This window comes from Microcaecilia unicolor, chromosome 3, assembly GCF_901765095.1.
Source record: "Microcaecilia unicolor chromosome 3, aMicUni1.1, whole genome shotgun sequence".
In the NCBI taxonomy this organism is placed as follows: domain Eukaryota; kingdom Metazoa; phylum Chordata; class Amphibia; order Gymnophiona; family Siphonopidae; genus Microcaecilia; species Microcaecilia unicolor.
This window is the reverse complement of record NC_044033.1, coordinates 163,367,479-163,387,017: the sequence shown is the minus strand read 5'-3', so window position 1 is coordinate 163,387,017 and position 19,539 is coordinate 163,367,479. Positions and strand designations below refer to the sequence as shown.

The following is a 19,539-nucleotide window of genomic DNA, read 5'->3' as shown; positions in this document are numbered from 1 at the left end:
AGTTGGCTTGTCATTTGGTTGACCTCTACATCACCCTGTTTTTTTTTTGTACCCTGTGCTTTCCTACTCAAGGCAGGCTCAATGCAGCTTAGGTACTTATTTGTACCTGGGACAATGGAGGGTTAAGTGACTTGCCCAGAGTCACAAGGAGCTGCCTGTGCCTGCAGTGGGAATTAAACCCAGTTCCCCAGGACCAAAGTCCACCACTCTAACCACTAGGCCACTTTCTTCCTGTTTGCTCTACTTCTATTCCAGCCAGACTGGCTGAAAACTGGCCAGTTGACAACCCTACTTATGGCATACATAATGGGTATGTGTAACCAGGAACCTTCAATGTTTCTGGCTGCAGCAACACAAAGGTGTGAGATGAGAATGATCTTTTTGAGCATCTCCATTGCTAAAATTGCTGCTCCCATGATCATTACTACACATCCTTCTAGGTATTTACAAAAGGTGCTGCATCTTAATTCCTCCCTCAACATTCTATGTAAATTGCAGCTTCACAAGTGTGCCCTTTTCAATTTGTTCAATTCATTTAATTTTGCTAGCTTTCTGGGGTTTTCAGTCCTATTTCTTGGAGTTTTGTTTCATTTCTTTTTCACTTTTAATGTGTGCTATGTGCAAATAATGCACACAATTTGAAAATATTGAGCATTAGAAAAACCAAAATAGAATAATAAACACATGTCACTGCAAGGATCCTTTTTTAAATTAATTGTGTTTTTCATTTTGTTTCCAAATTAATGCAAGTACATAGCATGTACATATGCTTTGAAAATTACCCCAGGGAAACTGCACTTGCATTTCCATCTGTTCTTCCAGGCATAATTTTTATGGGTTAATTTATACAAATCTAGATGAATTTTGAAAAGCAGTTGTGTAAACAAAAACCCTTTCTCCAGGAATGCTTCTACTCAGGTCAGGTAAACTTACATACAGAGTAGCCTAGTGATTAGTGCAGTAGATGAGGAATGAGGTTCAATTCCCACTGCAGCTCCTTGTGACTTTGGGCAAGTTACTAATCCCTCCATTGTCCCAGGTACAAAATAAGTACCTGTATATAATACATAAATGCTTTGATTATAACCACAGAAAGGTGGTATATCAAATCCCATCCCCGTTCCCTTAAAGGGCAGTGCTATAAGCTGGCACCTAAATTTATGTATCAAGTTAGGGGTAGATTCAAGAAATGGCACCTACAGTTAGGGTGAGTGTGGATTCTATTATGGAAATTGCACGTGCAATGACCATTATAGAATACTACTGTAAGTCCACTTATACGGGCCTATGTCATGTCCAAGACTGGTATAAGTGCTCACACCTAACTATATATAAATGATTAATCACCCAGCTGTAATTGTTTCAGTCTATTCAAATCAGACTTCTTTTTGTATTCCAACCATCTTGAAACTTTATTCTTAGAAAATATTTTTCATTTTTCATGAGGATTCTTTAAAACGCTTTACAGCTTCAATTTGTATCACTTGTACATCTTCCAAACAAGTTTACATAAAATGCAGTACATGGATGCCTCCACCTAACTATAAATTCCAATTGAAAACCCACTATCAGTAAAATATGTGGGGACTAAAGTATAAATATGATTTTATGTGGTGTCCCAAACATTCAAAACTCAATCAAAGTTTCTTTCAAACTACAATTGGAAATATAGTTTTTAGTTTTTTACGGGGATCATCAGATATAGCCGCAACTCACACCATATGAACAATAATGTTCTTTCTACATCCGAGAAAATGGTTGTGGTGCAAATCATCATAGGATCACCCTTATTTTCTTATTTTCTTTTTCCTTATTTTCTTATTTTACATCTTTCAGTATGACATAGAGGGGCATAATCGAACGTCGCCAGCGAAATAGATCGCCGGTGATCTATTTTGGTGGCGGCGCTACAGCTGGCCGGAACCGTATTATCGAAAAAGATGGCCGGCCATCTTTTTTTTTCAATAATACGGTTTAGCCCAGCCAAATGCCAGAGTTCGCTGGGTTTGAGATGGCCGGTTTTGTTTTTCAGCGATAATGGAAAAAAATGCCGGCAATCTCCAATCCGGCGACATCCAAGGCATTTGATCGTGGGAGGAGCCAGCATTTGTAGTGCACTGGTCCCCCTGACATGCCAGGACAGCAACTGGGCACCCTAGGGGGCACTTCTAAAAATGTTTAAAAAATATACAAATACCTCCCAGGTGCGTAGCTCCCTTACCTTGGGTGCTGAGCCCCCAAAATCCCCCCCAAACCCACTCCCCACAACTCTACACCACTACCATAGTCTTTATGGGTGAAGGGGGCACCTACATGTGGGTACAGTGGGTTTTGGGGGGGAGGGGTTGGAGGGCTCAACACTTACCATCACAAGTGTAACAGGTGGGGGGGATGGGCGTGGGTCCACCTGCCTGAAGTCCACTGCAACCAACATAAACTGTTCCAGGGACCTGCATACTGCTGTCAGGGAGCTGGGTATGACATTTGAGGCTGGCATACAGGCTGGCAAAAAAGGTTTTTAGTTTTATTGTTTTAGTGTGGGAGGGGGTTGGTGACCACTGGGGGAGTACAGGGAGGGCATCCCCCATTCCCTCCGATGGTCATCTGGTCAGTTCGGGCACCTTTTTGAGGCTTGGTCATGAAAATAAAAGGACCAAGTAAAAGCGGCGAAATACTGATTAACGCCATTTTTTTTCCATTATCCGCTAAAGTCAGCCATCTGGTAGCCACGCCCATGCCCACCCATGTCCCGCCTTCGCTTCGCCACCGACACACCCCCTTAAACTTTCGCCAGCTTGGCAACGGGAAAGCGGCGATGGTGTCAAAAAAGCAGCTTTCAATTATACCGATTTCACCGCTTTTGCAAGATCGCCAGCCATCTCCCGATTTATGTCGGAAGATCGCTGGCGATCACTTTCGAAAATAAACCCGATAGCTGTCTAGTGTAACAACAGCCTTTATATATCAAAAACATGCAAAAATGTGAGTTGCAGCTATATCTGATGATCCCCATAAAAAAACTAAAAACTATATTTCCGATTGTAGTTTGAAAGAAACTTTGAGTTTTGAATGTTTGGGACACAATGTAAAATCATATTCACCTAACTATAGGCAGTTAGACTCATAAATGCACAGATAAATGTTTCACCTTTCCAGCGGGTTCACTCCCCCTGCTGTACTTGCCATTTGGCATGACATCAGCACGTTCATACATGCGGCTTTAAAATCTCCATGCCTGTGGGCGCAATTTGCCTTGAATCTGTGGAGGGAGCATCTTCTCACCAGTATGTTGCTTGTGAGCAATTTTGAATGTAAGTACTTCAATATTGCTCTTGTTTTCGAAAATCTTATTGCACTAATGTTAAGTGCTGACAAAAACACAAAAAGGCAAAGATCTGCCACAGAAATAGCAAACCAAAAGAAAAAAAGCAGATAAAAAAAAACAAAAAAAATGGAACAGGAGGGTAACAGGAGACGTGGTCTATTACAAATTACCTGACGTGGCCACGTTTCGCCCTCAGGCTGCGTCAGGGGTACAAAAAACTAGTAGGGGTAAAAAGCAAAGTGAACCCCTAAAAGTAGTCATACAACCACCTTACATAAGTGCTTCCCAAGCTTACTCAGCAGTCTTAGCAATGCTATGTACCCCTGACGCAGCCTGAGGGCAAAACGTGGCCACGTCAGGTAACTTGTAATAAACCACTTCTTCTGTTACCCTCCCTGTTCCATTTTTTTTTGTCTTTTTTGATCTGCTTTTTTTCTTTTGGTTTGCTAATGTTAAGTGCTTACTTTGGTGGCAGATCCTTAATTTTAATAAATACATTTCTGTATTGCAGATACATACGACTACTTGTGCTATCCCCGGATGCAGGTCTCTGACTGAAACGCCATCAGTTTGACAGTGTGGGCGTCGTTGATCTTTTTATCAAATTGCTAGCTTGAAGTGCTTGGGGTACAATTTAAGATATGTGGTTGTTTCCTTTGTTCTTTCATTTATTGTGTGATTAATAAAATTTAGTCAAGAAAAAGGGACACTTTGGCAAATGATTGATGCTGAATTGTAAGCTTTGATCAGAAATAGTTGTGCGCTATAAGAGATCTTATAGCTTTTTTCCTATTAACATCTGATGCCACTGTGTCTTTCACTTTACTTCATTTAATAGGTGTTATTTAAACAATTTTATATATTAGGATCTGCCACGTTTTACATTTCTCCCTATATTTGACTTCTAGTATTCTTGAACATACATATGTAACTGCTAGACACATCCCTAACTGGCCCATGTCCTTCCTATGGCCACACCCCTCTAGTAGGTGTGTATGATATAATTTGTGCACGCATGTTATAGAATACTGATTAAAGGCTGTTGTGTGCATAACTGATAACAGGTGCCAATTAGGGCCAATTGTAGCTTATTACTATTCTATAAACTAGGCACATTGTTGTTCCCGGATTCTATAAACTTGTGCGCTTGACTTTACACAAAGTACAAAAAGTTGCATGTGGAAATTACAAAATAAAGTCAATTGTGCATGTAAATTTATTTTGTAATTTGCACATGCGACTTTCTGCACTTGCACATGCGACTTTCTGCACTTGCACATGCGACTTTGTGTAAAGTCAAGCGCACAAGTTTATAGAATCCGGGAACAACAATGTGCCTAGTTTATAGAATAGCAGCACTTACATGTGTGATTGTGCCAGGAATTGTCAATTACGCGCATAAGTGTGAGGTGCTATTCTTTAAAAAGTGTGCCTAAATCAGTTAGGGGCCCTTTTACTAAGCTGTAGTAAAAAGAGGCCTGTGCTAGTGTGGGCATGTGAAATTGGTGTGCGCTGGGCCATTTTTTTTTACTGTGGTGGGTAAAAAGGCCCTTTTTCAATGGGACAGTAAATGGTGGCATACTAATATTAAAAGTAGCACGTGGCTATTTACTGCCTGAGCCCTTACCACCACCACCTATTTTATTTGGTTTTAAGGGCTCACGTGCTACTCGTGCGGTAATCAGGCAGTGCGCAGCAATGTGGCCACGCTGTTGATTATCACTGGCAAAGCCCCCCGCAGTACAAAATAGAAAATTATTTTCTACTGCGGGAAACAGAGTGCACCAAGTTCAGAATTACCACTGGGTGCTCGTGTTACCCCAGCAGTAGTGCCAATTTGGTGCGGGCTACCCGCGTGTTAGCCCTACTGTAGCTTAGTAAAAGGGCCCCTAAACCTGCAAGTGTCAGGGGTGTGTACATGCGAGCAGAGCATGGCGTGTCATGGATGCTTCACCAAGTGATGCATGCAGCTTAAAGAATGTCTACTTATTCCAGCCATTGACCTGTTGTAGGTAGGCGTACCTAACATTTGGCACGCCAATGTGGCTTTGTCCTAGTATTATATAACACAGTGGTATTCCTAGGTCGGCTGCCACCCAGGGCGGATCGCCGCTGCGCACCCCCCCCCCCTGGGTGCAGCAGCGTCCTTTCCCCCTGGGTGCCGCAATGACACCCCCTCCCTGGCACATCAAGCCCCCCCCCAGCGCAATGCCACCCCCCTGCCCGACGCATCAACCCCCCCCCCCTCCCGGGTGCATTCTTGGCTGCTGGAGGTTGCAGAGAGCTGCCACGCGCCTGTCGGCTCCACTGGCTCCCTGCTCCCTCTGCCCCAGAACAGGAAGTAACCTGTTCTGGGGCAGAGGGAGCAGGGAACCAGCGGAGCCGACAGGTGCGCGGCTGCTCTCTGCACCCTCCAACAGCGTGCACCCAGGGCGACCGCCCCCACCGCTCTGCCCTTGCTACACCACTGATATAACAGCGTAGGCATGCCCGTAAATCATTTTATAACAGGCACTTTTTGCTGCCTAGGACTTTTACTCACAAGCCAGTATCTAGACAATGAACAGGGTAGTGAAGTTGAGGGTTTTCAGATCATTTTTAACCCCAACTAATCTTTCTACAGGAGCATTTCTCCTCTGAGTGAGGCACATGCTTCGCAACAAAAAAAAAAAAAAAAATCTTTTTTAAAGATTTTAAGGGCAATTAAGGCAGTTGCTGTGTAGGCTATAATTTTGTGGCTTATCATATATGCTCCAGACAGGAAGGATCTGGGACACATTTTATTAAAGCAATATGTATTTCCTCAAGAGCAGCTTAACTGGGAAAGCAAGAAATAAAATTGGACACATACTGTTTGGATTGCTGCTGCTCTGATCACAGATGCGACACTGGGGGTTTCTCACGGGCAGCCCTGGGACATGTTCCACCAGCTTGCAATACATTTCAGGGCCGTTTACACCACATGTTGCGTTGCTTGTAATGAGAGCATTGGTGGCCAGGTTCAGCAGTGCAGGAAACAAGCCTGGAAGAAAACAAAAAAACAAGCAAACAAGACAGTTTGAGAGAAGGATGGACCTAATAAGCAATGCAAGCAAGCTTGTCCCCAAACTTTTGCAAGAGATCCTGGAGCCATGAAGCTGATGGACCAATAGTTGACAATAGTGTAAACACAGTATTAAATAATGTGCTTGTTGCCAATTCAACACCTGGTTGTTTTTCATTTTAGTCTTCTTACACATTAAGTTAAAGGGATGTCAATGATAATACTTTCCTGGCTATTAACCATGCAGATTGTTCTACAGAACAGTAATGTGCAGTCACAATATATCTACAACAGCACCACTATGAAGGAGGAGGGCTTCTCTTGCCAACCGGTAAGAAAGAATAGCTGCCCTAAAAAGTTTGCACAGAAGGAAACCCCAATTTAAAGAACCTGACACTTTCTTATATTTGGTAATGTGCCACCTGAATAGTTGAAGTTTCCTGTATCATATTAACTGCCATTCAGTTAATATATGATACAGAATTTAGATGTATGCAAAAAGTTAGGAATGTCCCCAACAGTTAACACAGTACGTGCAAAATCTTACCATTTTTCTCTGGTGCTTTCCCATTTGGGTGCTGGCTAGGCCTGACCCTGATTAACATCTACGATATAATAAATTTAGATTATACAATATGGACAATGCTGTTTTTTTTCTGCACCAGACAGCTTTGCGTCTCCTTCTCCACTCCATCATACTCTCTCAGCTGGACTACTGTAACTTTCTATGTCAGGGTCTGAAATGTTCTCAAATCTGGAGACTGCAATTAATACAGGATACCTCTGTAAATTACTTTTGGGTGTATGACAGACTTATTCCTCTTTTGTGGGAAGAATATTGGCTCTTGACTACCTTTGAGTTACTATTACTCATCCATTCATCTATCCTGGGTTGCCTTCCTTTCTTTATAACATAGCAGGTGTTTGTGCTTGAAAGGCATTCACGGTAATGTGCCACTTTTTGCGTGTAAACACCTTAAGTGCTATTCTGTAAGGGTACACAGAAGAGTTATAGCGTGCAATTGCAAGGGGGAGGTGTGCAAGTTGGTGGAGAATGGGTGGGATGTGGACAGGCTTCCTAGTTACACATGTAATTTACAGAACACAGTAAGTTACACATGTACTTGCATATAATAAAAAGACACACAAAAAGGGGGCAGAACTAGCCTTTGCCCAAGATAAATGAAAACAACAACAGCAAAAGTGACAAAAAAGTCCCAAAACAAATGGTGTGGTGCAGAAATTTATTGGTGGATATCAAAGACTCAACACGAGCTGTGTTTTGGTCGTAAGGCCTGCCTCAGGAGTCTACACCTGCAATCTCACAATGATTGAAAGAATTCTAAAGTAAGCATCAGTAACTGCACCAATACTGTGCATCAAAGATATTCTGCCATTATGCAGTGCTTTGTTTTGGGACTTTTTTTGCCACCTTTGCTGTTGTTGTTTTTACACATGTACTTGCTGCATTTGCACACCCCTCCCCCGTAGTTACACCAGGTCTACATTTCGTGTAACTTTGGGCATCTAAATGTTAGGTGTGCTGATTCCAGGTTATGCTTGTATTCCATAATAGAATCTAGGCGCCCAGATTTATTTGTTTATTTATATTAATTTGCATGATTTGATATACTACCTTTTAAAAAGGATATCAAAGTGATGTACAGAACCAATACAATAATACAGACATATGTTAATTAGGTTAAAAATACAAATAAACTCAACAAACCAGAAATAAAAATGCCATTATAAGATCTCACTGTGTGGCATCGGAGCACCTAAAAGGAGGCACCTACTTTTAGCATGGGCCTCCTTTGGTGGCAGTTCTATAAGGGGATCTGTGAAGAAACAAAGGGGCTCTTTGACCAAGCTGTGAGAAAAATGGCCCTGCACTGGCAGCGGGGGCTGTTTTTCCCATGCACCGGGTCCTTTTTACTGCAGCAACTAAAAAAGCCCCTAGCACACATGGCCATGCGGTAAGAAAAGAGAGCAGGATCTCTTTGCTAAAGCCCTTTGATCAGCTATATTTGATAATCTGTGAACAGCATATTTCCTGATCTTCCCAGGTACTCTTTAGGTAGTAAACAAATGTTTAGTTAGTGTTATAAATGATCCATATTTCAGTTATTTGTTATTGTTTGCTGATTACACATTTTTTGTTCATTGTTCAATATTTTTTTAAGACAATAAACAATTATTTTTGCTTCTGCCTATCTGGACTGATAAAGAATCCTGGTGGTTTGTGTGTTGGTTCTGTGAGTGCTTTCTGGGAATTGTGGGACCACTGGGATTGTGTCCCCAGTAAGCTAGAAATCACTGGGGATAATTTGAGAGTGGGAGACTTGCCCAGAGGCGGTTGTGACCCAGTCGGTGGGAGGAGGGTGCTAGTGCAGACCACAAGCGGCAGGTGCAGATGGACTTAAGTTGTGCTGAGGATAGACTCTCTAATTGGCCACGGGGAACAACAGGCAGGTAGCTAGGCATTTTGTGACAGGACCCTTTTACTAAGCTGCAGTAAAAAGTGGTCTGCACTAGTCTGGATGCATGAAATTAGTGCACACTGGGCCAGTTTTTTACCGCGGTGGGTAAAAAGGCCTTTTTTTAAATGGGGCGGTAAATAGCTGTGTGCTAATATTAAAAGTAGCACATGGCAATTTACTGCCTGAGCCCTTAACACCACCTATTTACTTGGCAGAAAGGACTCACGCGCTACTCCTGTAGTAATCAGATAGTGCACGTTAATGTGGCCACGCTGGTGATTACTGCCGAGAATGCCCCCATGGTACAAAATAGAAAATTATTTTCTAATGCAGGAAACAGTGTGCACTAACTTCGAAACTATCACAGGGTGCCCGTGCTACACCAGTGGTAGTGACGATTTAGCGTGCGCTACCCGCGCGTTAACCCTACCACAGCTTAGTAAAAGAGCCCCTAAATTTGCTCATCACCTTAGTCGCCACAATAGAAGCAATTCTAGAATAGCTGAAGGGTGTACCTAAGCTGTCTATAGAATATTAGCAGAAAGTCACATTGGTGTGTCAAAGGTTAGATGTGCCTGCTTATGACAGGTCAAAGGCTAGTGTAAGTGGGCACACCTAAGTATTTTATAAGTTGCATGAATTGCTTGGCAACACACCCATCAGATGTCAATGCTCTGCCTACATTTACACCCCTGACAGTAATGTGCTAAGGGGTCCTTTATGGTGCACTAACAGATTTAGTACATGCTAATGATTAGCTTACACTAAATGCCATGCAGGCCATAAGAATATTATGGACTGCATGCATTTAGCATGTGCTAAATCTGTTAGTGCCCCTTAGTAAAAGCACCCTTATGTGATTTAGGTACACTGTTTACAGAATACTGCCTAGCACATACACACAACTGCACTATTGGTGCCTCAGTTCAGGCGCTGGCTTGTGTCTTTTTAGGGGTCCTTTTACTAAGGTGCACTGAAAAATGGCCTGCGTTAGTGTAGGCGCGTGTTTTGGGGACACACACAGATCCATTTTTCAGTGCACCTGTACAAAATGCCTTTTTAAAATTTTGACCGAATATGGACTTGCGGCAAAATGATAAATTGTTGCGCATGCATTTTGGGTCTGAGACCTTACCACCACCCACTGACTTAGCGGTAAGGTCTCACGTGTCAACCGGGTGGTAATGGTCTACGCATGTTGAATGCCTTTTACCGCCCAGTGGCGCCGCACTCCAAGAAAAGAAAAATACAGAAAAATTTTCTGGCGCGCGTAGGGGACATGCATAAAAAAATGACATTACCGCTCGGGCCACGCTGTAGCCGGGCGGTAATTCCAAATTGACACATGTTGGGCATGCGTAGGTGCCTACTTGGCTTAGTAAAAGGGCCCCTTAGTGACTTAGCCCCTCTTTGAATGGTCTGCTGCTTCACCTACGTTTAGAAATCTCCTTTCAAAAGCTTAAAATGGGCTAAAACAAGAACTATTTTTGATCAAGATTTCCCTTCTGACTAGCTTGCTATTACCTACCCCAGGGCTTGGCCTTGCCTTTGCAGTGCTTTTGTTGTCACGTCTTTAAATTTCATTATTGTCCTTCCTTGTTTTTATTTGGTGTTATCATACCTAGATTTGTAACTTAGGCCTTTTAATGTATTTCTCCCAATCTGTTTACCCCTTGCATTTTATTGGTTTGTTGTAAACCGCTTTGCATTGCCTAAATTAGTGGTATATCAAATACAAGTGAAATATGAAATGTAACTAACGGTGGTGGGAGGACAAGGGAAATCTCATTTTGGTGTGCACAAATAATTTTCCATGCTTTCTTGGAAAATATGCATCGGCGGTGTTATTTCAGTAGGCACGTCTGTTCTTCCCTTCTTGGAAAGTTGGCTTTTGTTCTTTATCTTGAAATGTTAAACAATTTGAATATGAAAACAGCTGCACCGAGTACACAGTAAAGGCCCAGAAAAGCTTAAGACATACATTCAGTTTAGAACTTATTTCACAGTTATTCTGCATTTTAATTTGCCATCGACAATTGAATCTTATGGCCAAGCTATTTGTTTAGAGAATAGTTTTCAAATGCATTTCTGCATATATAACAGTGTTTTGTATGTAGAAAAAGGCATTTCTGATATACATATAAACCTGCGCATGGCCTGTATATGCATAAGTTTACCTGGACTGAGACGAGGCCTCCTCAGAGATGTGGCAGGGGAGGGGTTACCATTCATCCACATAATTTAGAATACATGCACGTATGCCTTTGGGGGGGGGGGGGGCAAAAATGGACATGCAGCAAAATCAAAATTGCCACATGTCCGTTTTGGGTCTGAGACCTTACCGCCAGCCATTGACCTAGGGGTAAAAAATCCGGGCGGTAATGACCTACACGAGTCAAATGCCACTTGGCGCGTGTCCGTTCTGTGTGTCCAAAAATAAAAAATATTTTTAAGACGCGCATATCAGACGTGCCAAAAATGAAATTACCACAAGAGCCACGCAGTAGTTGGATGGTAACTCCATTTTGGCACGCGTTGGGCACCCGTAGATGCTTACGCAGCTTAGTAAAAGGACCCCTTAATCTTTTTCTGACAGGTGCTAGTCACAAAATCCCAAATAGTTGCTGCTGCTGCTGCTCACAAGTAAAAGACAGATAGCTGCAGGGATAAAACAACCCACAATATTGAGTTTTAAGTCCATTTTATTATCTCAATTCCCTCCTCTATTTTTATCATATAACTAACCAGCTTGTCCTGCTTCCTGGGAACAGGAATAGTCCAGAAAATTAGCAAAAGTTTAAAGAAATTTGAGCCTTTCAGTCACCACTGACCACTTCCTATCCAGCTCAGGAATTAACAGGGGTGCCAAGTTACCTAGTTCCAAACTGGAGATTTTGGGACAGTTCTATATTTCCGACCATCCTATCCTGGTGCATTATGGAACTTGCAGCATTGATTTCAATGGGCAGGATGAGGCACTACAAATCCCACACTGCTTTGGAACTAATTTCAATACCAGCACTGGCCAAAAAGTCTTCAGCTAGAACTGGGTAACTTGGCATCTTTGAATTAGAATCTTGTGCTGATTGGCACCACTTTTGTCTAGGGCTGGTGTTACACATTCTAAGGCCCATCTTAAGGCAGACTTTGTGCCCCTGTGGCATTGAAACTAATGGGCTCATTTTCAAAAGAGAAGGACGTCCATCTTTCGACACAAATTGGAAGATGGGCATCCTTTTCACAGGGTTGTCTATATCGATATAATCGAAAGCCAGTTTTGGATGTCTCCAACTGCTTTCCATTGCAGGGATGGCCAAAGTTCAAGGGGGCGTGTCAGAGGCGTAGAGAAGGCGGGACTTGGGCAAGCCTCACACATGGATGTATTCGACCCATAATGGAAAAAAAAGGGTGGCCCTGACGAGCACTTGGACGACTTTACCTGCTCGTGTTTTTCTTACGACCAAGACACAAAAGGTGCCCGAAATGACCAGATGACCACTGAAGAGAATCGGGGATGACCTCCCCTTACTCCTTCAGTGGTCACTAACCCCCTCCCACCCTAAAAAAATATCTTTCAAAACATTTTTTGCCAGCCTCTATGCCAGCCTCAGATGTCATACTCAGTTCCATCACAGCAGTATGCAGGTCCCTAGAGCAGTTTTAGTGGGTGCAGTGCACTTCAGGCAGGCGGACCCAGCCCCATCCCCCCTACCTGTAACAATTGTGCTGGTAATGGAAGCCCTCCAAAACTCACTGTACCCACATCTAGGTGCCTCCTTCACCCATAAGGTGTACAGTTATGGGTAGTGGGTTTTGGGGGGGTGGGGGTGGGGGCTCAGCACACAAGGTAAGGGAGCTGTTTATGAAGTCCACAGCAATGCCCCCTAGGGTGCCCGGTTGGTGTCCTAGGATGTCAGGGGGACCAGTGCACTATGAATGCTGGCTCCTCCCACGACCAAAGGGCTTGCATTTGGTCATTTCTGAGATGGACGTCCTTGGTTTCCATTATTGCCGAAAATCAGAAATGACCAAGTTTAGGGACGACCATCTCTAGGAATGACCTAAATTTCAAGATTTGGACATCCCTGACCATATTATCGAAATGAAAGATGGATGTCCATCTTGTTTCGATAATACGGGTTTCCCCGCCCCTCCATCGGGATGTTTTGTGAGGACGTCCTCAACAAAACTTGGACGTTCCTTTCAATTATGCCCCTCCACGTGTAATTTCCCTGGTTGAAACCTCCCTAACACTGGATCTGCCACTTGTAGGCACAGCAGAGATACCAGACATTTGACAAGAATGGCGACTTAGGGTCTCTTTTATCAAGCAGTACGGTAATGACGACAAAGCCCATTCAGTTTGAATAGGGTCCGTCAGCATTGTCGTGTGGGAACCGCTAGTGAGGCTTGATAAAACAGGCCCTTAGGCATTTTTAAAAGAACATCCAAGGCAGAATTGGGACACCGTGCTCATAATGTACAAAACAAATCCATCACATAGCCATTTTTGAACAGGAAAAATGTCAGGATATCATGTCTGAAAATATGAGAGAACATCCAAAATGAACAGCCAATTCCCAAAATAAAACGTCCAAATTATGAACCCCCCAAAACAGGGACAAGGTCATCTGACAGAATTTATACAAAAACAGTAACACAGACGTCCCTGAAGAGCAGGACAGCCCAGTGGTCAGTGCAGTGGACTTTAATCCAGGGCACCCAGGTCCATATTCCACTGTAACTCTGTTATTTTAAATGGTGAGCCCTCCAGAAACAGGGAAATGCCTACGGTACCTGAATGTGCATCACCTCAATAGCTCTCAGGCTTGCAAGTGTCTTTAATATTTAGGAACAGCAGGTATAGCTTTGTTTCTGGAGAGCTCACGATTTAAAGTGGAAAAAAAAAAAAGAGCTGAAATGGGATTTGATCCTGGGTACCCTGGTCTATAGTCCACTGCATTACTCTTCAGGCCTGCTTGCTTCTGTGTTCCAAATGCTCACAATACCTGATGTTGTGAAGGAGCAGCAGGGCCAGCGAGAGACTGGGCCGGGCCTGGGGCAAGGCCGCCCCTGCTGCCTCCCCCCCCCCCCCCCCCCCAGGGTTGCGGCCACCGCTTCCTCCCTTCCACCATCCCCCCTCTGTCTGCCACCGGGCCGGGCCCCCTGAGTTGAAATCACAGTGCCTCTCACCTCCGTGTGAAAGAGCTGCAGGCAGCAGCAGATCGCTCCACTTCGGGCCTCCTTCTCTCCCTGTGTCTCGCCCTCGCGGAAGTTACGTCAGACGAGGGCGGGACACAGGGAGGGAAGCAGGCCTGAAGGGTAATGCAGCTATATATAGCTTTGATAGTATGATCATCAGTCCATTCATACAGGAAACATTTTATAAAAATGTATATGAGCACAAAATCCGCCAGCAATATAATACATGCATAAATAATTTCAAAACTACAGATCACTAGTGATATAACAAATGTACCAATACTTAACTTTCAAAATGGAGATGACCTGTATTAATGGACAGATGATAACATTATCAAAGCTATTTATGGCAGAATGCCTGCTTCATTTATCATTCTCCATACATTTTAGAAAATTAGTGTGAATAAATGTGATTCATAAAGTAATCAGTATGTGATTTTTTTTATATTGCCGTGGTGTTAACTCATTTGTGTACTTTTCTTATAATGATGACCACATGACATATATTCTTTATTATTATTTTTAGAGGTTTTGCTTGCCTGCTTAGGTGATCATGCCAGATGACAAATGCAGTGTCTGTTCTATGTATATGAGCTTCACCTACATTCTATTGTTCTCTGTTTTCATGTACAGTGTGGGTACCCTGAACTGTTCAGTACTCAGAATCACCATGGCACTGTATTTTAGTGAGGGGATCTCATGCAGGATGGCAGAGCATTTCTGACTGTCAGTGCCACCCCTATAGGTGGCATCCCTCTGTGATATGAGCATCTAGCAGGTCTTGGTGTAGGTGCTTATGGGTATATGATTTCTGCTTACCTTATCAAGGTTATAAGGATCGATTCCTAGGCTTTCCATGCTGCTTCAGCAAGATCTGGGCTCTGTCCCAGGGGTGAAACAGTATTCCCATATTAGAGAGCACCAGGTGTGCCAGGAGGTCACTCTCTGCCTCAGAGAAGTTTCTCTCCCTCCTGGCTGCCATGTTGGTATTCTCTAAAGAAGACCCGCTAGAGGTCACTGTGTAATGCAGGAAGGCATGAGCAAGTGAGGAGCACAGCACTATTTACCTGTGTATCTTACGGTGTCCCAGAGTAAACTGCTGCCTCTTATGCATGGATATGACCATAGGCACCCTGGCAGTTTTCCATGAGCAGCCCGCCTCTATGCTGGAATCCACGTGTATATCGATCTTCTAATGCTCAGTACATGCTGCTGTCCCATTGAGCATAGGTACTATGCATGTGAATATGTCAGTTACAGCAAGACAACTACACGTGCATGTTGCTATTTCAAGTTTTTATTTTTTCACACCATTGTCAAGGGATGGAGATGTACATTTTTAGAATGTCTTCCATATTCACCACTGCTCTTGTAAAATACTGCCCCTAACCTCCATGTACAGACATAGACATGCCTTTCCTTGTGTGTATATTCTTTATGAAATGGTGCTCCACATAGTTGACTATTTGAATTTATTTACTTTTCAGATTTTGCTCACACCTTTTTCAGTAGTAGCTCAAGGTGAGTTACATTCAGGTACTCTGGATATTTCTCTGTCCCAGGAGGGCTCACAATCTACCCTCATCTCCCCTTACGCTCCCGCCCGTAACCTCCGTTCACAGGATAAATCCCTCCTCTCAGTACCCTTCTCCACCACCGCCAACTCCAGGCTCCGCTTATTCTGCCTCGCCTCACCCTATGCTTGGAACAACCTTCCTGAGCCCTTACGCCAAGCCCCCTCCCTGCCCATCTTCAAGTCTTTGCTTAAAGCCCACCTCTTCAATGCTGCGTTCGGCACCTAACCCTTACCGTTCAGTGAATCCAGACTGCCCCAATTTGACTGCCCCTATCGGACCGACCGTTCACTTGTCTATTAGATTGTAAGCTCTTTGAGCAGGGACTGTCTCTCTTTGTTAAATTGTACAGCGCTGCGTAACCCTAGTAGCTCTCTAGAAATGTTAAGTAGTAGTAAGTTTGTACCTGAGGTAATGGAGGGTTAAATGACTTGCCCAAGATCACAAAGAGCTGTAGTGGGATTTAAACTGGGCACTTCTGGATATCAAGACTGGCGGTCTAACTACTAGGCCACTCGAATGATCCAGGAACTAGGGTCATTGGCTCTATAGTGGAATGTCCGTTTTGTTTTATTAAACCATTCAATTTGCTTATATTTTATCTGTATAGAAAGCTAAACAAAAAAAGACTGCGCAACATAAGTAGCGTTATGAGGTTTGAGTTATGATGTGAATCAGAAAAACAAAATGGCGGCAGTCTTCAGCTTGTACCATGAGCTACACAACTCTGATTTCATAGGATCATGATAATAGGCACTGAGAGTGGTTATCCTTCATCTTGGTCAGTCTTTAATTAAAGTAGACAGTTACCTTCTTTTGATACTACAGACTGTCTCCTACCACTGTGAATGTTATTGTACCTGTCATGAAAAATATTTTCATTTAAAAATACTGAAGATAAAAGTTCTACTTTGCACCTAAAATTGTAGTTTCACTGGGGATGAAGACAACTGCACAGAAGAAAGTGGGGTCTTTCCAAACAATCTTGTTTCCCAGTGCTTTGCAATTTCTTTTGTTTTCATTCTGTGGCTGCAAACTAGCTGCATTTCCTTCTTCAGTTAACAGACCAATGTCAGTGATATGCAGTAAATGTCCCATTAAGGGACTCTTGCCAGCTCTGTTCCATTTAATGAAACAGTTTGTTTTCATAAAATGATTTAACCAGGGGCTCCCAACTCTCCAGGAGCCCCTTCCAACCTATCACTGGGCCATCCTAATGTTAATTCATTGTATAAACAAGGCAAAATAATCCCATCAAATCAATGTAATCCCATAATCGTTCTCTTATATATCATTTAAGTCTTCTAACTGTACCTGCAGCCATGTCTTGTGTAACTTAATTGTTACACTCCTTGGTTATAAGACATTTACCCTTTGACAAAAGATAATAATGCATTAATTCCTCACAAGCCATTTTAAAGCTATGATCTTTCACAGCTCATAGTCAAATTACCAGCCTGTCCAATTTGCCAAGTCCATCTCCCAATAATCAAAACTGTGACCATGTCTGGGAAAACATGACTAAAGTCACCAGAAATTAAACAACTTTAGTCATGTTTTCCCAGACATGGTCACAGTTGCATTTTCCTAGACACTGGATTTACACTTTGTTGAGGCATTATGAGCCATTATTCTCAGACTGTTTAAAACCCTTGCAGTGCTGTACATCTTCTGCATTTTGGAAGAGATTCTCAGACACTTATTGTTCTGTACAATAAGGTTGCAAGATGTGTGACTGTACATACTATAGGAATGTGAGCAAGTTTTAAACAGCTGTAGTACTTCTCGATTGACTTGAATCCCCCTTGTTATTCCATCTGAGCCTAGGCATCCTAAAAAGTAAACAACTTAACAAACAAAGGGTTTATTTGTCTCTGACTATAGCCTGAAGATTAGCGCAATGTTCCAGACACAGTCAAATGAGCTTTACAGACATAACCTAAGCTTAGTATAGGAGAGGCAGGAAAAAAAGCTTCTCATAGCAACAGTCATATTGTAGCCCATGGAGTGGAGGATCATCCTAATGGTTAGAACAACACACTGAGGGCCAGATGCTCAAAAGTCGCCGTTAAATATCGTATGCGTCTGTATCCACAATTGAACTTACTCATTTTTAAACAGCGGATGCTGCTCAAATGAAATCACATGCGAATGAGATGCACCGAAATTCTGCAAGCAGCATTGTAGGGAAAGCACCTAGCACATGCGTAGTACAGTCTCGTGGTAAGCATCAATGTTATACGCATGGCCAGGGAAAATGACAACCGCATCATAGGCATACGTCCAATGATGTCACGTCACATAGAGTTTCTTTTTTATTTGTTCCACGACAACTTTTTAACAGTGCTATTGTGTGCAGGACACACACACGTAATGCACACACATGGCTCATTTCACACACACGTACAGATACTAGTAACGAATGTTCCACGACAACTTTTTAACACTACTGTTACGTGCAGAACACACACAAATAATACACGCATGTGGCACATTTAACGCACGTGTGGATACTATTATAAAAATGTAAGCAGACTGCTCCACTGAGAAGTTGCTTTCATGCAATGACAGCTCCAGACCAGCCAGAACATTTTGAACATTAAAGGTAGGTGCTCCTTTCTGTGCATTGCCCGGAAACATCTGTACATTGCATGGAATGCTCATTTTAATACTAATGAGCTAATTGTAATACATTTGCATAGGATTATTGGTAGCTGCTACCACGAACGATAAAAGCAATGCAGAACCCCTTTGTACATTAAACGCTGACCATCTCATTTTCAAAAGAGATCGCCGGTGATCTCCCGACACAAATCGGAAGATGGCCAGCGATCTACTGAAACCGGCCAAATCGGTATAATCGAAAGTCGATTTTGGCCAGCTTCAACTGCTTTCCGTCGTGGAACCGGCGAAATTTCAAGGGGACGAGTGGATAGGGTAGTGAAGGCGGGACGGGGGCGGGACAGGGGGGTGCTCACGAGATGGCCGGCTTCGCCCGATAATGGAAAAAAGAAAGCGGGCCTTGACGAGCATTTCGCAGGTTTTACTTGGTCCCTTTCTTTCACTATCAAGCTTTAAAAAGGGGCCCCAACTGACCAGATGACCACCGTAGGGAATCGGGGATGGCCTCCCCTTACTCCCCCAGTGGTTACTAACCTCCTCCCACCCAAAAAAAAATTGAAGTGCTTGTCATGGACATCCTAAATCGAAACTATTTTTGCTCAGCTCTTTCAGTAGTACCAGGGGGATTTGAACTGGCCACCTCACAATTACAAGACCAGTGCTCTAACCACTTGGCCACAGCTCCACTTAGTTGGGTGGTCCTCCCTTTTGATTATGTCCCTTCATGTCTCTCAGCCAATCACAGACAGGGGTCTCTCTCAGCCAATCACAGCGCATTTAGCTGTCTGTGATTGGTTGAGAGTCCTCTGTCTGTGATTGGCTGAGAGAGAGAGAGCTGAAGGGGCATAATCAAAAAGGAGGAGCATCCAAGTAATTGGAGCTGTGGCCAAGTGGTTAGAGCATTGGTCTTGGGCTTTGTAATCCAGAGGTGGCTGGTTCAAATCCCATGGGTACTACTGGAAAAGCTGTCCTTGACAAGCACTTGGATTATTTTCCCCTTTTTTTGAAGCCGGACATCTGTAAACCCTGCGATCTCAACATTTGACCTAAATGTTGAGATTTAGCCAGCCCCAACCGTATTATCGAAAGAAAAGATGGCCAGCCATCTTTTTCAATAATACAGTTGGCACCGCCCCTTTGCAGAGCCGGCCCCGAAGATGGCCGGCGCCATTCGATTATGCCCCTCTGAATAACATGCACACTAGACCAGGTACAAGCATTCTAAATCAAACACTGCAAGCACAGTAAGCTTTGAGAATTCCCCCATGAGAACCAAGGGAACCTGGTTCAAAT

At 43.2% G+C, this 19,539-nt stretch overlaps 1 protein-coding gene across 1 annotated transcript in view; it reads right to left on the bottom strand.

Annotated features, from left to right (window-relative positions):
• LAMA2 (laminin subunit alpha 2) overlaps positions 1–19,539 on the bottom strand; it is a 1,107,608-nt gene that overhangs the window by 844,104 nt on the left and 243,965 nt on the right. Inside the window, exon 2 of the mRNA XM_030196530.1 lies at positions 6,177–6,347. Within this exon, the coding sequence (XP_030052390.1) occupies positions 6,177–6,347 (171 nt within the window). The remainder of the gene's footprint in view (positions 1–6,176; positions 6,348–19,539) is intronic.